This window comes from Lepidochelys kempii, chromosome 10 (genome assembly GCF_965140265.1).
Source record: "Lepidochelys kempii isolate rLepKem1 chromosome 10, rLepKem1.hap2, whole genome shotgun sequence".
Taxonomy (NCBI): Eukaryota; Metazoa; Chordata; order Testudines; family Cheloniidae; genus Lepidochelys; species Lepidochelys kempii.
The window spans coordinates 60,563,412-60,581,509 of record NC_133265.1 but is presented as its reverse complement, the minus strand read 5'-3'; the positions used below and the strand labels follow the sequence as shown (position 1 = coordinate 60,581,509).

Here is an 18,098-nt window from a genome sequence, read left to right as displayed (position 1 = left end):
TTAGAAAAGCCTTGGGCAAAAGTCCACTGAGGAAAACTGCCACTGAAGCCAATTATACCACGAATTATTAGCTAGATAAAAGGTAAATTACATTGTCCCTCCCTGGACAATAAAGAGGTATATATTATCTCAAATGAAAGGCTTTATGTTATGCATCACTGATAATAAGGTTTTGTATAATTACAGAATTACAAAAAGTATTGTCCAAAACTATCATCTGCAGGACAGCTGTTTCATACCAATTGCCTCATTTTTATAATTACAAATAGTATTGGATGACTTGCAAAATAACTTTTGCTCAGTAACGTGTATTTTTCTCCCAATAAAGAATTAAGAGAGTACCTTCCCTTAAAAGATATAATGAAATAATGTCTGGTGCTTCTCTCTCACACACACACACACACACACACACACAGAAGACAGATGTGCATCTAGGGTGTGTTTAATCACCTTTCATTTCAAATATCAGAAGAATCAATAATGCACAAGTCAGAACTCTGAAGAGGCGAGTCAAAAAACCGTAAGTAAGTTGAGGAGGGAAAGAAAGAAACAAAGAAAGAGACAAGGGACAAGGTTTTTAGGACTCTTCTTCCATAGCTATATCCTCTTGCAATTTCTGAACCATTTTCTCCTCCAGCCGTTTTCCTTTGCCTTCAAAAGAAAAGACAAATCAAGCATTTTAACTGAATACACTTAACAAAAATTGTCTAGAGGGAATTCTCAAATTACAGCAATCAAGTTAACACACACTTATTATGACCTTTATCATCAGCTAGCCATACTGATAAAGAGATTTTAACAAAAAGAGAGCTGTCATTACTTTAAAGCAATAACTAAAATCAGCTTCACTTTCGCATAATACACTGAACATTCCCCTCATCTAGTACCATGGACTTTCACCAGTTGGCAGTATCAATCAGAACTTCATGCAGTAGTATGAACCACTCCTTTGGTAAAGGAAGCAAAACTGAGAGGCTCCTGCTCACTTCTCCAGATTTAGAAGAACTGTCCCAGCAAAAAGGACACCAAGGGGAGGATTAAAGCGGAGAGAAATGTAGGCAAAAGCACTATGCTCTTTTACACTGCCCACTGTTAGCACCACACAGAAGACAGCTACAATATTATAGACAATTTGTTGTAATGGATTATATTAACATTACCATATAAAATATAATAGTATTTTATAATATATCAAATCAACATCCCCCAAGATCAATTTTTTCAAGGCATTAATAGACAAATATTCAGCTGCTCTCCATTCTATGTAAGGGTAGTTGTGTGCCTAATTGTATGCAAAAGATGGAGATCGTTTGAAAACATATCCTGTAAAAACCATATCTAAGAATAAAACAAAATTCACAAATAAGACAATGTCTACACAATCTATTTTACCAATAACTTTTAATGCATAACCTAGTATTCGTAGTTAAAAAATTTTGGACCAGCAGAAAACCAGTTAGGAGGAACAGATTTTTCCAACTGTAACTCAATTGGAACCAAGAAAAATGTAAAGTTTGCTCAGTAATGGAGAATATAAATTTGTATCTATGCATTCACCAGATACATTTTGGTTAATATTAACAACCTATTTTTGAATTGTCTAGTTAATTAGCTGTATCACATTAAGTTTAATAAACATTTGCATTTGAGATGTCATTACAAACACTCAATTATAGAATGAAAGACAAGATGAGTGAGGTTCAATAAAAGATAATACCTCATCCGCCTTGTCTCTCTCATGTCCTGGGACCAACATGGCTACAACACTGCAAACAACTGAATTATAAAATGTCACTTCCTCAAAAGGGATTATTTGCTATTGAGTCCAACATTTCAAGAAGTCTGACATTGTACAGATGTAGTAACTACAATGTGCTCAATGTGTGCCAACGACTGATTTTAAAATGATGGAGACCAGACATATAACGAGTATTTTGATACTGTAGAATTTGAATAGGTAACAGACACTGATGGAATTCTGTCTGCCATGGGTGAAGGCCAGATGGGGGAGGTTGTTCTTGTGGGAGAAGGAGTGAGAAGGGAATTATATCTGGCTCATTAAATGATGGATGTTGCTCAAAATAATTATACATGAACTATCCAACCAAGGATTAAATAAATCCAGTTCTTACCGGCATGTGGAGCCCGAACAAGGTGTATGTTTTGCTTGATTTCTTTGATGTCTTGTGCCTTCTGCAGTTCTTTGCTCTTTTTTAATCTGAGAATAAGGGGGGGGTTATTATTTGGAGATTATATACTAAAGCTTACTTTCTTTTTTTTAAAATAAATGTATATACATCATGTGTAGGGCTCTATATCTGTCACGGAATTTGCAGAAGTCACAGATTCCATGACTTTCCGCAACCTCCGTGACTTCTACAGCTACTGGTGTGGCTGACCCCAGGGCTGCCCAGGCAGCTGCTCAGGTGGCCCCAGGGACAGCCACACCAGCCACTGCTGGAGTAGCCCCACAGCCAGCTGTGGCCAGTGCAGCTGGCCATGGGGACCACCTGAGCAGCAATCCTGGGGGCTGTGGGAGCTGCAGCAGGTGGGCGGCCTCAGGGGTAGCCACTACTCAGTGGCCCCCAGCAGCAGGTGCCATTGGCCCACCCCCTGAGAGCAGCCCCTCCCCCGCTATAATTTAGTTAGGGGTATAGAATACAAGTCACGGACAGGTCATGGGCCGTGAATTTTTTTCATTGCCTGTGACCTGTCCATGACTTTTACTACAAATACCCACGACTAAATCGTAGCCTTAAGCATGTGTATTAAGTCTTAATGAAATTCCACATCTCTCTCAGAGTCCATTCCGGAATTATAGTGGCAGTTACAACTTAAATAGAATCCAATAAATACTGATGCAACGGGATGACAACGAAAGAAAGTTTCAAACTATGAGAAGTTTATTCAGATTTTGGAAACCTCAAACAACATACAAGTCTTCCCCCAGCTTCCTCCAAATATCAGAATAGAGCTCCTAATGTTTGGCAAGACCTCCTTTCCCTTGAACAGTCAGCATTATGTAGATTCATTTCTCAAGCTTCCTAGTGTGTTACCATGCTGACCAATATTGTCTTTGTTTTCTTGTATTCCCCAGTCTGTTTCTATCTGCTGTCTGTTGCCTTAAACTTAGACTGTATGCTCCTTGGGGCAAGGACTGTTTTGTTGTGTTATTGCAACGCCTAGCATGGTCCTAGTCCATGACTCTCCTGTGTACTACTGTGCTACACATAATAAATTAATAATACTTGCACTACCGTTCGTGTGTAAGAAGCAAACATCCATTTAAAATTTGCGAGCATCATCTCCATGGAGCAAGGGCTATCTCTCTGCAGCATGCCTGTACAGCATGATGCAACCCAGAACCTGACTGGGATTTCTTAAGTGCTACTGCAAATCCTTCTCACCTGTTCATGATAAATTTAGCTTGGCGTTTTTGTTTGATCTCTTCCACTCTCTTCATTGCATCAACTGAAACAAAAAAAAAAAACAGAGTTTTTAAATATTTTTAAACATGTATGTTTGATAATCTAATTAACATCCTGAAACAATTTAACTAGTACTGTTTTAAAGGCACATTTTACTATAATGTGTTCCTTAATATGCACAGAACCCAGAATAAAAGAAACATCTAACAATTATAACAGAGAAGTTCTCTTTGCAATGTAGTACTGACAGATACTATTCTGTAGCTAGAAACTATCATCAATTTTACTTTAAAATTTCAGTTCAAGTTTCCACTTTGTCTATACAACCTCTCTCTTATCCCTTCCATCCTTTCTCACAATGGAGGACTTTTGTTTCTAGTTCACCATTATCCAAATGTCATTACCCTTTCCCCCTTAATAATACTTCTTCCTAACTTAAAAATAAATGATGGTCTCACATGCCACAAAATTATCATGATTGCTATATTTTGTTTCAAACTAGTGTAGAATCAATGGGATCAAAAGAACAGGACAGCATAGCTTTAAAAGACAGCAGGAGACAGAATCACTCAAACACTAACATAGTGGTTAAGAATGCAGTTTGATTCTATACTCTGATTCGCTAACACAGAGGTTCTCAAACTGTGCTCCGTGGACCACTGAGCTCCATTCAGGTGGTCCATGGATAGTTCCCTCTAAGGTGCGCACCTCGGCTGCCGCACACAAGAGAATGAAGGCAGGCATGGCTCCACTAATTAGGTGCCTGGACCCTGGAGAAGACGCACATGTAAGGCGAGATGGTGGCCTTGGGGGAAATAAGGGGGAAGGTGGGATGAGAAGAGTGGGTGGGGGGAATTTGGGATGTGCAGGGCTGCGGCAGCCGGAGAAAGAGACTGCTTTCCCAGCTCTAGGACTGCGGCTGCCGGGGAGAGATGGCCCTCCTTCCCAGCCTCAGCTCTGTGGCTAGTGTGGCAGGGGAGAGACCCCCCACTCCTTCCCAGCCCCAGCTCACAGGCTGCCGCAGTGGGGGAGAGAGGGCACATCTATCACATTAAAAAGGTAAGGCTACTGATATTAAAATATGAGTGTGCTTTTGTTTGTAGAACAAAAAAAGTTAATTATTTTTTTTAATACAGCGCTTTTATCCAAAGCGCTTTATAATAGTTAGCTAATGGTACAAACAACATTTGCAAAGATCATCAAGTGGCCTGCTGAGACCCTCAGCAATTTTCAAGTTGTCCACAACAAAAAAAGTTTGAGAACCCACTGCTCTAACAGTTCTTCAAAAAAATAAGGACAAAGTGAAACCCAATGCCTGCCCACAGCCTGACCACCCAAAAAGTTTGAACTCTTTTGAACAGCGATGTGAAACGAAAAACCAATATAAGGAAGATCAGGTTAATCCAAGATTACAGATGCATAATTCCAGTAAAATATGCTCTCCTTCCACTCCCAAATCTCTTACCTATAATTGATGAGGTTTACAAATGACTGCTCAATCAAACCTAGGGCTTGATTGACGGTGCTGTAAATTGAATAGGCAGCACAGGTATACCAACAAACTCTGCAGAGCAAATATGCTGTCACAGTAACATACTAACTTTTTTTAAAATGTAAACAATGCAAAGACAACCTAAGCATCACTCTGAGATCATGTTATAAGTGACAAGTAACGTAACGCTTATTTTTAAAACAGAAACTCACCAACTCCTTGCTGTTGGGAGTGGAAATTTTTTATTGAAAAAATGGACTACTTGTGCAAACAGACTGAACATTAGGTACCTACTAGCAAAGATGTAATATATATTTACACAGGAACCTAAATATAATTGTGGAAACACTTAAGGTGAGTCATTAGAAAATGAAGCAGGAGTCCTAGCAGTTATGACTTTTTAGACAAAGGAACAGCACATTTTTGAATCACGATTCTCTTCAACTATTTACTATTTTGTTGTTGAAACAATTGCAAAATTAGCTATTTAAGTCTTAACAAAACTTAATATTAATTTTTAAAAATATATTTACTTAACATCACACCATCACAGGAGCAAAGAGTTAAGTAATTTACATGAATTTTAAAAGGTCTGGACAATTTTACTAGCAACTTGCATAGGTTCACATCTAAGGGTAATCACCCTGAAGCATGAGATTTGTCATCTGATTGCTGGAGGAATGAAGCTTTTTTTTTTTTTTTTTCCATATGCACATAAACAAACCATTAGACCAACGCATGATGGGTTTTTCTTCACTTCCATCTGAGGGATCCAGTCAGAAGCAGGTCCGTGAACATGAAAGATCAATGATCTGATTTGTATGGCAAATCCTGTGCTCTTAACAATAGGATTGTGACAAAATGCTGAACACAGACCAAGTCAGAGTTTTTAGAGTGGTACTCCATTTTTAATTCCCACCATCATACTTCCCCCTCAAATGCAATAGGCAATGTCCAATCTCCTTAATTTTCTGGCTTTTTATTGGCATTCCTGACAAAGTCTTTTGGTCAAATTGTTTGTTTTAAAAAACTAACAAGGACAAGAACATTTCTGGTAGAAAGCTATAAATCTTCAGAGCTATGGTGATCTATTGTGTAACTATGTATTTGGAACTTGTGTAATACGTATTAAAAATGCCTAAGAATGAAGAGCATTAACGACTTAACATGTTACACATTACTTGCTTTCCAGATTGCATTTTAAAAAATTTAAGCTGGTTTTAAGAACAAACACATACAAAAGTCATTCCAACATTAGTAAAAGCATTTTAAAGAACTGTTATACGTATAAAAGTCAATTTAACAGATTGCTCTGAAATTAGGTATTCAAAAATGCCTCAAAACAGACATCAAGTTTCAAACAGGAGAATGTGTTTTACTGCAGAGTTATATACCTATGAAAACTGTTTTGTAATTAAAGTTCTGTGAATGACAATGATTTACAAAGGCAAATAAATATTGTAATTTATGATTACAGTTGATAACTGAGCACCATTATATAGAGTGATAAGACAATCATATTCTATTACTATTGTTTTGTAGAAATGGAAGCAGAAAACAAAGTATATCTGTAATCCGAGTAGAATCTTAGTTTTAGTGCTGAGTTGTCCCTATCAAGTTTGATATTACCCTTTTTACAAATTAAGTGGAAAAAACGTGTGGACTCATTTACCATAAAAGGCATCAATCATATGGGACAGGTCTATCTAGATTATAATGAAAAATTACATTTTATTTTTTTATGAGAATACCAAGACTAATCCATTTCATATCAATGATGTGCAGCTGGGAGGCAGAACAAAAATTCCTGTTTTAGGTTGGGGCACATTTAAAAATAAATCTCTTTTCAGGTTTCTAGTATTTACAAAAGACTAATTATAAATATGAACATCAAGGTTTAAAGTCTTCTGACAACTGTACATGGATAGAAGAGCTTATTTCCAGCTAGTCTTCTACAAAAGCTGGCATTTCCTAAAGTGACTTACCGGTTTTGCTCCACAGCTCTCTCTGGTATTTCACTGGCTCATTTCTACGTTTTTCAAACTCAAATGAATTATCCTGTGTAAAAAAGGAAAACGAATACAGCTTACATTGAGACACAGTAAGTGGGCAATACATAGTTTTAGGAACAAGTAGCTGCATAAATATCCACAATTTATATTTGTGAAAAGAAATCTAAAGGATCTCAACATAAAACTCCCTTCATTTTATCTGACAATATGATTGAACAAGATATATAATCTATTATAGACATTTCTCTAGACCTAAAACAAAAAAATTTAAATACAAAACATCTTAGCAGCTCTCAATACTAATTTCTGCTACATATCATTGAATTCTAAACTTAATATTTAAAAATATACTTTTGTGTTAGGTCTTAAAGGGAAGTACCCCTTTTCTCCCCTGCACGCCCAAAGCAGGGGTGAAGACCAGAAATTACCCAATATGATCATTTTCTGAGGTAACGTTGAGTCTTGGCAGGGGGTGAATAATCCCAGAGCCCTGTTGTGATGGCTAAGAAGGAACCGATAGCTTGAGAAGCATTGCTCTATCTGATGTGGGGGACCAGCAATTTTTTTCCCCAATATGCGCACAGACCGGCAGCTGATGGCTCGCAGACCACCACCAGTCTGCGGACCACCACTTTGAGTAGCACTGCCATAGAAGACTCTCATAGCAGCAGCAGGCAGTAATGCTAAGAGGCAGAACTATGCACTCTGACCTATGCTATGTTACTGTGTTAATTTAACAAGATAGGGGAGAAAATAGGCATGAGAGAAACACCTCTCACAAAGATATTTAATAAGAGGAAGCAGGCAAGCAAACAGATTGCCTCAGACATGAGCTACCAATGAGAACATTATGCAGGGGGTTCTAGGTGGGCACTAACCCTCTATATATTAATCACCACAGAGAGTTGTCTGCAGAGAAATAGAGAACCACTGCCAAACAGACCTCTATGCCCTTATCCTCCCTTCATCTCACTGAAAACACAATCACTGACTTCTCCACTGCTATGGGACAGCCCCGTTTTGGAGATGTGGAGGCTTGAGCCGATTCTCTCTGCCTTCAGATAAGCAAAGGATTCCTTCTTCTGTGAGAGTTGAACTATACAGACATCACCTGCTGTGCTTCAAAGGGGCACACTGACTGCAAGCAGAGGGAAGGAGAACAGCCAACACAGACTGTTTGACATGGTTTTCCCTGTTCCCACCACCTCTAACATATCCTACACACAGCAATCATGACTTTTTTTAAGTGGTTAGTTCCCAGCAGGCCCCTTCCTCCCTCACAAAGTAATCCCTGCATGACTGTCTCTGGACCTACCTATTCTCTCCTCTCACTCTCCACATGGCTGTTGCTACACATCTTGATGTAGGATGGGCATCATCCACACCTGCCTTGCTCCCCCAGTGATGAAGTATCTGGAGGTCAGTGGCATTTAATTCTGTTGAGCTCCATCCTGACCAGCTACTAAGAGCACCATAGCAGCATCTCTGCCCAGTGTGGCAATAGCTGGGCTACCTTCTACTACCTGTCCACTCCATGCTGTTGCTAAGAGAGTGCCCTGTGGCGCTCCCTCTCAAATATCAGTAGGACAGGGTTTATTCATGGTTTTGAGATGGAGATTTTGGGGACCCCACATCACTACCACCCTCCAAACAGCAAACATATTGGCCGTAACCCTCACGTTTTTGTTAGTCAAGGACAAGTCACCATTTTAAACAAAGAAAACTTGGTTTGAACGGAGAGCAGAGTGGGCAGCAGTTCTGAGTCAGCACCAGGTAGTTACGCACAACAAAATAACTAAAAATGGTATCAGATGGCTATTCACGGAGTCTAATATATCATTTGCTTGTTTCCAGATAGTTCTCAGAAAAATGCCGAAGTACCGCTTGTAAACGGTCTCACACAATTTAACATCATTCACAATCTTCATTGAAAAAAATCTTACTGAAGGTCAGTTTTAAAGACACTGGAAGACAAAAAAATTCCTTTTTTATCTGTTAGCTGGAACTGCAAAGTTAAGCTGTAAAGAAAATACCAATCCTTTAAACTCCTCTGTATTTGAACATCTTCATTTGATAAACATCTTAACAGCAAGAAGAGAGAATGCAGAGTGCTAAAGGCCAAATCATTTTGCTATGGCTCTTAACAGTTAGAGCTGCAGACCCTCAACACCCAGGAACTGCATCCCTAATTGGTAACTATCCTATTCTCTTTCCAAACCAACTTCAGATTGCTTACTGCTTGGAGAAACATTCTAAATTATTTATTGTCTATGTAGATGTAATTTACATTACATCCTTCTGCCAAAAATCATGTTTGTGCAGTGAACTTAAGAAGCAAGAGTAAGATATTAACATTTTGGGTGAAGGACTATAGGTTTGGGAGGCAAGGAGTGAGTTTTGTTTTTTGGAGCTGGGGAGAAGGACACTGAGTGAAGCTAGTTCTAGAAAAAAGCAGAACAGAGTAACTGTTTTATGCTTTGTCCATGTCATTGTCTTTTCAGTTACCACCTAAACAGTGAAAAGAAATACTTTGCTCACCTATAACACCTTTCAGCCAACGATTGCAACACACTTTGCAAAAAAATTAAGGCTCACAACACCCTTGCTAGGTATGCAAGACCCCTTTTTACAGATGCTGAAGAGAGGTATGGTTACATAGGTCATCTATGGCAAGAATCAGAGAGAGAATCCAGATCTCCGCGCTCGATTTTATGCTTTAACTACAAGACTAACTTCTCAATAAAAGAAGCAAGGAACATGAACCCAATGGTTTTGCAGGAGCCATAAGATCACCATTAAACATCTGATCACGTCAGACTACAGACATTTCAAAAGACAAGAAAAACCTAGAGAAATCTCCTGGGGTTCTAAAAACTAGTAATATCATTACTAAGCTTTAAGAGCCATTTGTACAGAAAAGTTAGTTAGGAAGCAGTTTGCAACTTTTCATAGTGATCCTTCTTGGTACTTTGAAAGTAAGACTTAAACCCAAATTATATTCAAGGGAGTTAGAAAAAGTTCTGGGTGGCTCCAGTCTACTTGAACTAGGGGAATTTTCAGAAATCAAAATGCAACAACCTGGACTAGATCCATCAATTAGGTCAGGAGTTAGAAATGCCAGGAGTAGTAGTCTAAATGTAGGTCCTAAAGACGATCTGGTCAGTTTAATTCTGAACCAAGAATCCTGGTAACAACCCAAGCTCTGAAAGGGGAGAGGATGAGAAGTACAAAGACAAGTATTTTGTTATGTCCTAAATTATTCTGAGTAGCCTTAACGGACACCAACTAGAACTGCAAAAAGTTTTATACAGCTGTCTCAGGAAGTCTCTCCTCTACTATACTGAGGAAAAACTTCTCATGAGTATTCCCAGACTAGCTGATCAAATGCCACTCAGAAAGACAGCCCCAAAAACTAAGCATTAATAGATGTTTCATCCAGTCTAAGTACAGCGGCAAGAAATCCCCGGAGAAAATCATCATCTATTAGTACCAGAGATCTGAACACCCTCTAAGCAAAAAGTGGCTGCAAAAGCCTCTCAGCACCCCAGAAGTGCTCCTAAAAAGGTACACACAGCACTGTCCAGTTGCTGATTACATTACAGCTAATAACATTCATTTGCTGCTGGCAATGCTAAAAAAATAGCTAAATACTGACTGGCTAATGTTCAGTTCAGCACATATATTTTAGTGGTATTTTGATAGGTAGTTCTGGTGCTAGCCATGACTCTGTAGACGATTCCACCTCTTTTCAGTTTATTTTCCCTAATAACAGGAACCCTTTAGATCTAAATAGAGCTTTCATCTACAATATACTATAACTTGGCCTTATATTTGACAGTTTCCTTTTTAATTTTTGTTTTTCCCTTTTCTTTATAATTAGAATAATGTCAGCTTCTGTTAGGATACTGTTAAGCCTAAAATCTGAAGTGAAGAGCTTAAGAGAATGTGAGAACAGAACCAACTAAGATCTTCTGACCATTCTTCCTACTCCATCAGCTCAGGGATCTCAAACAAAAAAAAAACCTAAAAAAACCCCCACACCCAGTAATTCTAAATTAGTTTTTAACAGTATAGTAACACACAGCACCTCTTCAGAAGACCCAGTTATTACATGGCTGCCTAAAGATTATGTCTGGCAGGCACATTAAAAACCACACTCTTGGATAACTGCACAATAATATCCACAGGGAAGTTACATAGACAGCAGTAGGTCACCAACAGTGCCAAAAAAGTATTGAGCATCCTTATTTTGCTGTTAATAAAAGCTAATAAAATCCCAATAATCCTCTATTTAAGGACTGTCCTAACCATGTATGCATATTTAATCAATTTCTCCCAGGGAAGTAAATCTGTCTTGAAATTCTTTTTAACTTTTTTTAAAATCTATTTCATGCTTGGAAAATGAAAGAATCCTTGTGGGGGAAGATTCTTCTTATAATTCTCTCCTTAGAGAGAAAGATCAACAAAGTTAACTGCCTTACACTTGAGAAATCTATACAGTCTACAGATTAAATTAAAGATGCTTCAGAACAAAAAGTATATTACATGGGGAAAAATGCTAAAATGAAAGTAAACAAGGGAAATATTCTTTTCCAATAAATAAGTTTTGAGTCTGAGGAAAGTGTAAGTAAGATGTTCGTCAAAACTGCATCATCATAACTGCCGCACATGAAGCACTGAAAGTCTAGAACTTGATGAGCGGACCAGTTAACGACAGGCATAAGAACAAACTGGTAGGCGTTAGTTTTCTCTGATATGACACCTGCCCACACAACCAACCCCATGAGTAAACACTCAAATATCCATGCTATCAAATGTGGGTACAATAGATAAAAGTGCTGTATACGTGAACTACCTGATTTGCGGACACCAGTGTACTCATCCAAGTTGTCATTTGCATCCCCAATCAACAACAGGTGCAGTAATTTTAAAATTTTCACTCCTTAATTAGGACTTGTCTACACAAAAAAGTTGTACTGCTTTAACTATACCCACATAGTTCTTTACAACTGCCCTTCCCCTGGCCAGTGTGGATACAGTTATACTAGTATAGCTTATCCCCATACTATCAGTTAAAAAATTTTGTCTAACCACCATAATTGTACCAGTACAAAAGTTCTGGGTAGACCAGGCCTCTGTGAATGCCTATGTTCAAGAAAAATTAAGAACTTCTGCACCCTACCCCCATATCTGTCACTGAATGACTTGCAAAAAGCCAAACAAACCATCTCTGCATTTTGTTTTGATTTCTGTAAAAAAGGAGGTGATACATAACTTACAGGTGGGTTGCAAGGTTTAATTTGCATTTGTAAAATACTTTGAATGCATTGGATGAAAGATGCTACAGAAGTGCAAAATACTATGTTGTTGTTGTCCATGCTGCCCATCCCTCTCAGCAATGAAGAACAAACCTTTTTCACAAGGCTTTGGGCCTTGCTGCCCCTGTACGTCTGGAAAGCCAGAAACCCAGAAAAAAAAACCTCTGTAAAACTAATTTCCATTTGTTTTTACTGCTGAATGTGTGGTTTGAGGAACAGATTTTAAAGGAATCTCCAAGTCTGTGACTCACAGTAGTGTGGAAGCTCAGGCATTTACTTGATAAATTGGGAACAAAACATCTCGAAATTTAAATAATCGTAAGACTGTACATTAAAAAGTGATTCAAGCAAAATGGGCAGTTCTTTGCCACTTCACAGCATCATTATCTGTGATAAGATTAGCCATTCTTATCACAGATACTGCATGTTTATGACCATAAAGTTTAAAGCTACAATTACTACTACATTATTCTTCACATGTCAGACAATCCTTTTCGATTCTAAATGATTAGGAGTGCCATGAAGAATAAAAATAATGGTTATATCTATTTATTTTCACAGTAATTCAATGTTATCAAGCAAGAAGAAAGCACAACACATTTAAACTGAAAATACAGAAGCCTAATTAGAAAGGCAAATTTCAGGGTGAAGAGTAAAGAATGGCTAGTTTTAAACTTTCAAAGAAAAGCATGCTGCATATTTGTGCTTTATTACTGAGAAAATGGAAAGACCAAACTGTATTTTTAAAGCACTGATTTTGTTCTCACTGTCTCTGGGGTCACACAAGCACTTCCACACCGTGACTTGCCTGGCTATGGCACTTGGAGTATTGCACATGTAATGTTCATGTTTTGTTTTTATTCTTGGCCAGGACTTAAACACACATAGAAGAGTGTTTAAATTCTTTAGTAGCACAGCAGTACCAAGCACTTACCACTGTTAGTTCTTTACCAACTGCTTTTCGGAAGGCTTTGGTCCATCTGACCTTTCTGGGATTTCGTTTCTTTTTAAAGTTTTTGTGGCATTTTGATCTGCAGAATCTAAAGACCTAAAGAAAGATTAAATACAAACAGAAAAAACTTCTATAATCAAAGGACATTATTGCCCACCCATCCAAAATAACTCGGATGTTAATCTTAGTTATAAAAAGAAAAGGAGTACTTGTGGCACCTTAGAGACTAACCAATTTATTTGAGCATAAGCTTTCGTGAGCTACAGCTCACTTCATCGGATGCATACTGTGGAAAGTGTAGATCTTTTTATATACACACAAAGCATGAAAAAATACCTCCTCTCACCCCACTCTCCTGCTGGTAATAGCTTATCTAAAGTGATCACTCTCCTTACAATGTGTATAATAATCAAGGTGGGCCATTTCTGTGGGACCATGCGGGTACCCATCATCTCAGGCATTGGCACCCTGACAGCAGGATTGTCTGGCTATGTAGACTCCCTCCTCAGGCCCTACGCTACCAGCACTCCCAGCTACCTTCGAGACACCACTGACTTCCTGAGGAAACTACAATCCATCGGTGATCTTCCTGGTAACACCATCCTGGCCACTATGGATGTAGAAGCCCTCTACACCAACATTCCACACAAAGATGGACTACAAGCCGTCAAGAACACTATCCCCGATAATGTCATGGCTAACCTGGTGGCTGGACTTTGTCCTTACCCATAACTATTTTAAATATGGGGACAATGTATACCTTCAGATCAGCAGCACTGCTATGGGTACCTGCATGGCCGCACAGTATGCCAACATTTTTATGGCTGACTTAGAACAACGCTTCCTCAGCTCTCGTCCCCTAACGCCCCTACTCTACTTGCGCTATAGGATGACAACTTCATCATCTGGACCAATGGAAAAGAAGCCCTTGAGGAATTCCACCATGATTTCAACTATTTCCATCCCACCATCAACCTCAGCCTGGTCCAGTCCACACAAGAGATCCACTTCCTGGACACTACAGTGCTAATAAACGATGGTCACATAAACACCACCCTATACCGGAAACCTACTGACCGCTATTCCTACCTACATGCCTCCAGCTTTCACCCTGACCACACCACACGATCCATCATCTACAGCCAAGCTCTACGATACAACCGCATTTGCTCCAACCCCTCAGACAAACACCTACAAGATCTCTATCAAGCATTCTTACAACTACAATACCCACCTGCGGAAGTGAAGAAACAGACTGATAGAGCCAGAAGAGTTCCCAGAAGTTACCTACTACAGGACAGGCCCAACAAAGAAAATAACAGAACGCCACTAGCCGTCACTTTCAGCCCCCAACTAAAACCTCTCCAACGCATTATTAAGGATCTACAACCTATCCTGAAGGATGACCCAACACTCTCACAAATCTTGGGAGACAGGCCAGTCCTTGCCTGCAGACAACCCCCCAACCTGAAGCAAATACTTACCAGCAACCACACAACAGAACCACTAACCCAGGAACCTATCCTTGCAACAAAGCCCATTGCCAACTGTGCCCACATATCTATTCAGGCGACACCATCATAGGGCCTAATAACATCAGCCACACTATCAGAGGCTCGTTCACCTGCACATCCACCAATGTGATATATGCCATCATGTGCCAGCAATGCCCCCCTGCCATGTACATTGGTCAAACTGGACAGTCTCTACGTAAAAGAATAAATGGACACAAATCAGATGTCAAGAATTATAACATTCATAAACCAGTCAGAGAACACTTCAATCTCTCTGGTCACGCGATTACAGACATGCAAGTTGCTATATTACAACAAAAAAACTTCAAATCCAGACTCCAGCAAGAAACTGTTGAATTGGAATTCATTTGCAAATTGGATACAATTAACTTAGGCTTGAATAGAGACTGGGAGTGGCTAAGTCATTACGCAAGGTAACCTATTTCCCCTTGTTTTTTCCTACCCCCCCGCACCCCAGACGTTCTTGTTAAACCCTGGATTTGTGCTGGAAATGGCCCACCCTGATTATCATATACATTGTAAGGAGAGTGGTCACTTTAGATAAGCTATTACCAGCAGGAGAGTGGGGTGGGAGGAGGTATTTTTTCATGCTTTGTGTGTATATAAAAAGATCTTCTACACTTTCCACAGTATGCATCCAATGAAGTGAGCTGTAGCTCACAAAAGCTTATGCTCAAATAAATTGGTTAGTTTCTAAGGTGCCACAAGTACTCCTTTTCTTTTTGTGAATACAGATTAACACGGCTTTTACTCTGAAATCAATCTTAGTTATGTTACTCTACTGGCACTATTCAGTGCCAATTTAAAGAATCACCATTATTTTTTCCTTATAATGAAAAGTACCAATGAAACTAAAGTTATTAAGTGTAGGACAGAAATTTTAGCTTTCATGGAAGCCAAACCACACCGAACAGCCAATGAGCCTTAGTCTGAACCTGAAGGATCTACCAGAGATTAGGAAATACAGTGCATTCCTCATGCCCATTCTGGCAAAAAAAAAAAAAAAAAAAAAAAAATGCCCCACCCTGGTCAGTCTGGTAGCGAGGGAAAAATTTCTTCCCAGTGCAAAAAAGGAACTTTACAACACCACAGCAGACCAAAACAACTGGTCCTTTGCTATTCCCAGGGTGGGAGCTGCTAATCTGGGCACGAAAGAAGGCTCAGGCAGGAGGGACATGGTTTATATACCCTCCCATAAGTGGGGAGAGGCCAATGGCTTACCTAAGCAACATAAACCCACCTGCCAGCTCAGGTGATGCTTCCCTGTCACCACCTCGCACTTGCCTCTCTCAAGAGGGGATCCTTAAGAAAGCCACTGTCAAATTTCCCTACCAGCCCAGACAAAGACCATTCCCCACTTTGAGGTTGTGGGGGTTGCATTTACAGCAAGTTACTTGTGTAACAGCCCTGGTGTGTTTTGGTAATTTCAACTTAAATATAGCTATTAAGCTTTACAGGGTATCCTTTTCATAATTTTGAAAAATAAACTTCATTTTGGTTAGTTCAGATCACATGTCTAAACTCTGGTCTACAATCCACAGAATAGAATTTTAATGGAATAAATATTCATTAACCTTCTTGCAGAGTAATGAATACAGAATATTTACTATTGAAACATAAAATTTCAGTATAATGAGTAAGATACTTGTACTGTTTCAATGGATCTTTGCACAGAAATATTAAGTTAGCATAATAGGTTTCTGCTGTTGCATGTATAACAAATGCATAATTCTGAGTGTAGTTTTATTTCACAAAATCCTGTTGTGACAGTCTGTATGCACCATTATATTCAATAGGATTTGGCAAAATGAGATTAATATATCACTAGATCATGTAAATCATTATAGAAAGATACTGAACAGGATAAATAATACAAGTATCTTCTGCAATGATGGTATTATTCAAGTTAGTATGAGCTTTAGAACATTATTTTTACTTTGTTTTATTTTACAAAGTCACATTACTCTGTTTTCACAGTATCTTCAGTTACAGTCTGCTGGGAACATGCATGCATCTATACAGGAATTACCTTTAAACAAACTGATGGTCAAAAAGCTGCAGGGAACAGGATTATTAAATTATCACGCACAGAAGTAACTACAAAACCTTAAAACTGTTCCATGAATTTTCTATACAGGTCACTTAGTCCTAGAGCTAGTGCTTTTCTTACAGGATAAGTGCCCAACCGCACATAAAAATAGTCAGGCTTTGAAAGGTACAGAGAAAAAATACTAAACTACTTTTTAGAACTTAATTTCATCTTTAAGGCCCCAATTCAGAAAGGCACCTAAGCACATGCCTAAATTCTAATGGTTTCAGTTGAACTTAAACATTTACTAAACTTTAAAACAGTATTTCAGCTCACGGTTAAGAGCTCTGCTGAATCAGGACCTCAATGGGTCAAGCATTTTTAGTCTAATACTGATCTTTACAATAGAGCAAATGCTGATATTTACATTTTGCCACACAAGTACTTTCAGTTTTGGCTGGGCAGAAAAGATTTTACCTTAATTAATTTTGGACTACATCTACAATAGGAGCAAGGGGTGTGATTCCTGAGGAGAGCTAACTCAAGTATAAATAGTACTTGTAGCAGAGGCAGTGACAGCAGGGCTTAGCCAGGCCTAGCTCTGACATCCTAAACCCTGCGAGCACGTAGACCGCATGGCTAAACCCGTGGTTTTCAACCTATCGTCTGCGCACCCTTAGGGGGCCGCGGACTACGGCGAAGATTTCAAAGCAGTCCGCATCTCCATTTGAAAATGTGTAGGGGTCTGCAAAGGGGGGGGGGGGCGGGGGAAGGGCTGAAAAGCCCAGGGCTCAGCCTGGCCACCGCCGCCCGCGCTCTGTCGACTCACGCCAGCTCCCCTAGAACGAGTGCAAGTGCGCCCGTGTGAACTGGGAAAAACCCCCCCAAGCCCCGCGCTCTCAGCACACGGCAGCCGGGCGGGAGCGGACGGGGAGCGCCCGCAGGCGTCACGGGCCGCCCGGCTGCGGGGCTACGGCCAGCCCAGGCTGCGCTTTAACGGGCTAGAGCCGGGTCTCCCAAGCCCGCCGCCAGAGCGGAGCCGGTCCTCAGACGGGCCTGCCCTCGCCCCAGGCTGTGTGGCCCCTACGCGGGCTGGGCTTGGACCAACCCCGAGTGGCGATGCGACACCCCCTCCCCCCCCCGCCCCGCCCGGGCCGCGCCTTCCGCCCCGACCTTGCAGTCGTTCCGCACGAACATGACCCCGTGCCCCGGGTAGATGGGCCCGGAGCAGAAATAACACTTCTCGATGCGCATCTTGTTGCCGACTGAACCCTCCCGGCACCCAGCCGCCTGGCCACGCCGCGCCGCGGGAAGTGACCGAATACACCTGAC

General features: G+C 40.0%; 1 protein-coding gene across 1 annotated transcript; it reads right to left on the bottom strand.

Moving 5' to 3' along the window:
• Nucleotides 1-424: 424 nt before the first annotated feature.
• RSL24D1 (ribosomal L24 domain containing 1) lies at nt 425-18,098 on the bottom strand. Its single transcript, XM_073303830.1, has 6 exons — nt 17,940-18,098; nt 13,185-13,298; nt 6,906-6,978; nt 3,408-3,471; nt 2,133-2,218; nt 425-651 (listed from the first exon to the last, which is right to left on the bottom strand). The coding sequence occupies exons 1-6, from the start codon at nt 18,018-18,020 to the stop codon at nt 578-580; spliced, it is 492 nt and encodes a 163-aa protein (XP_073159931.1). The 5' UTR covers nt 18,021-18,098; the 3' UTR covers nt 425-577.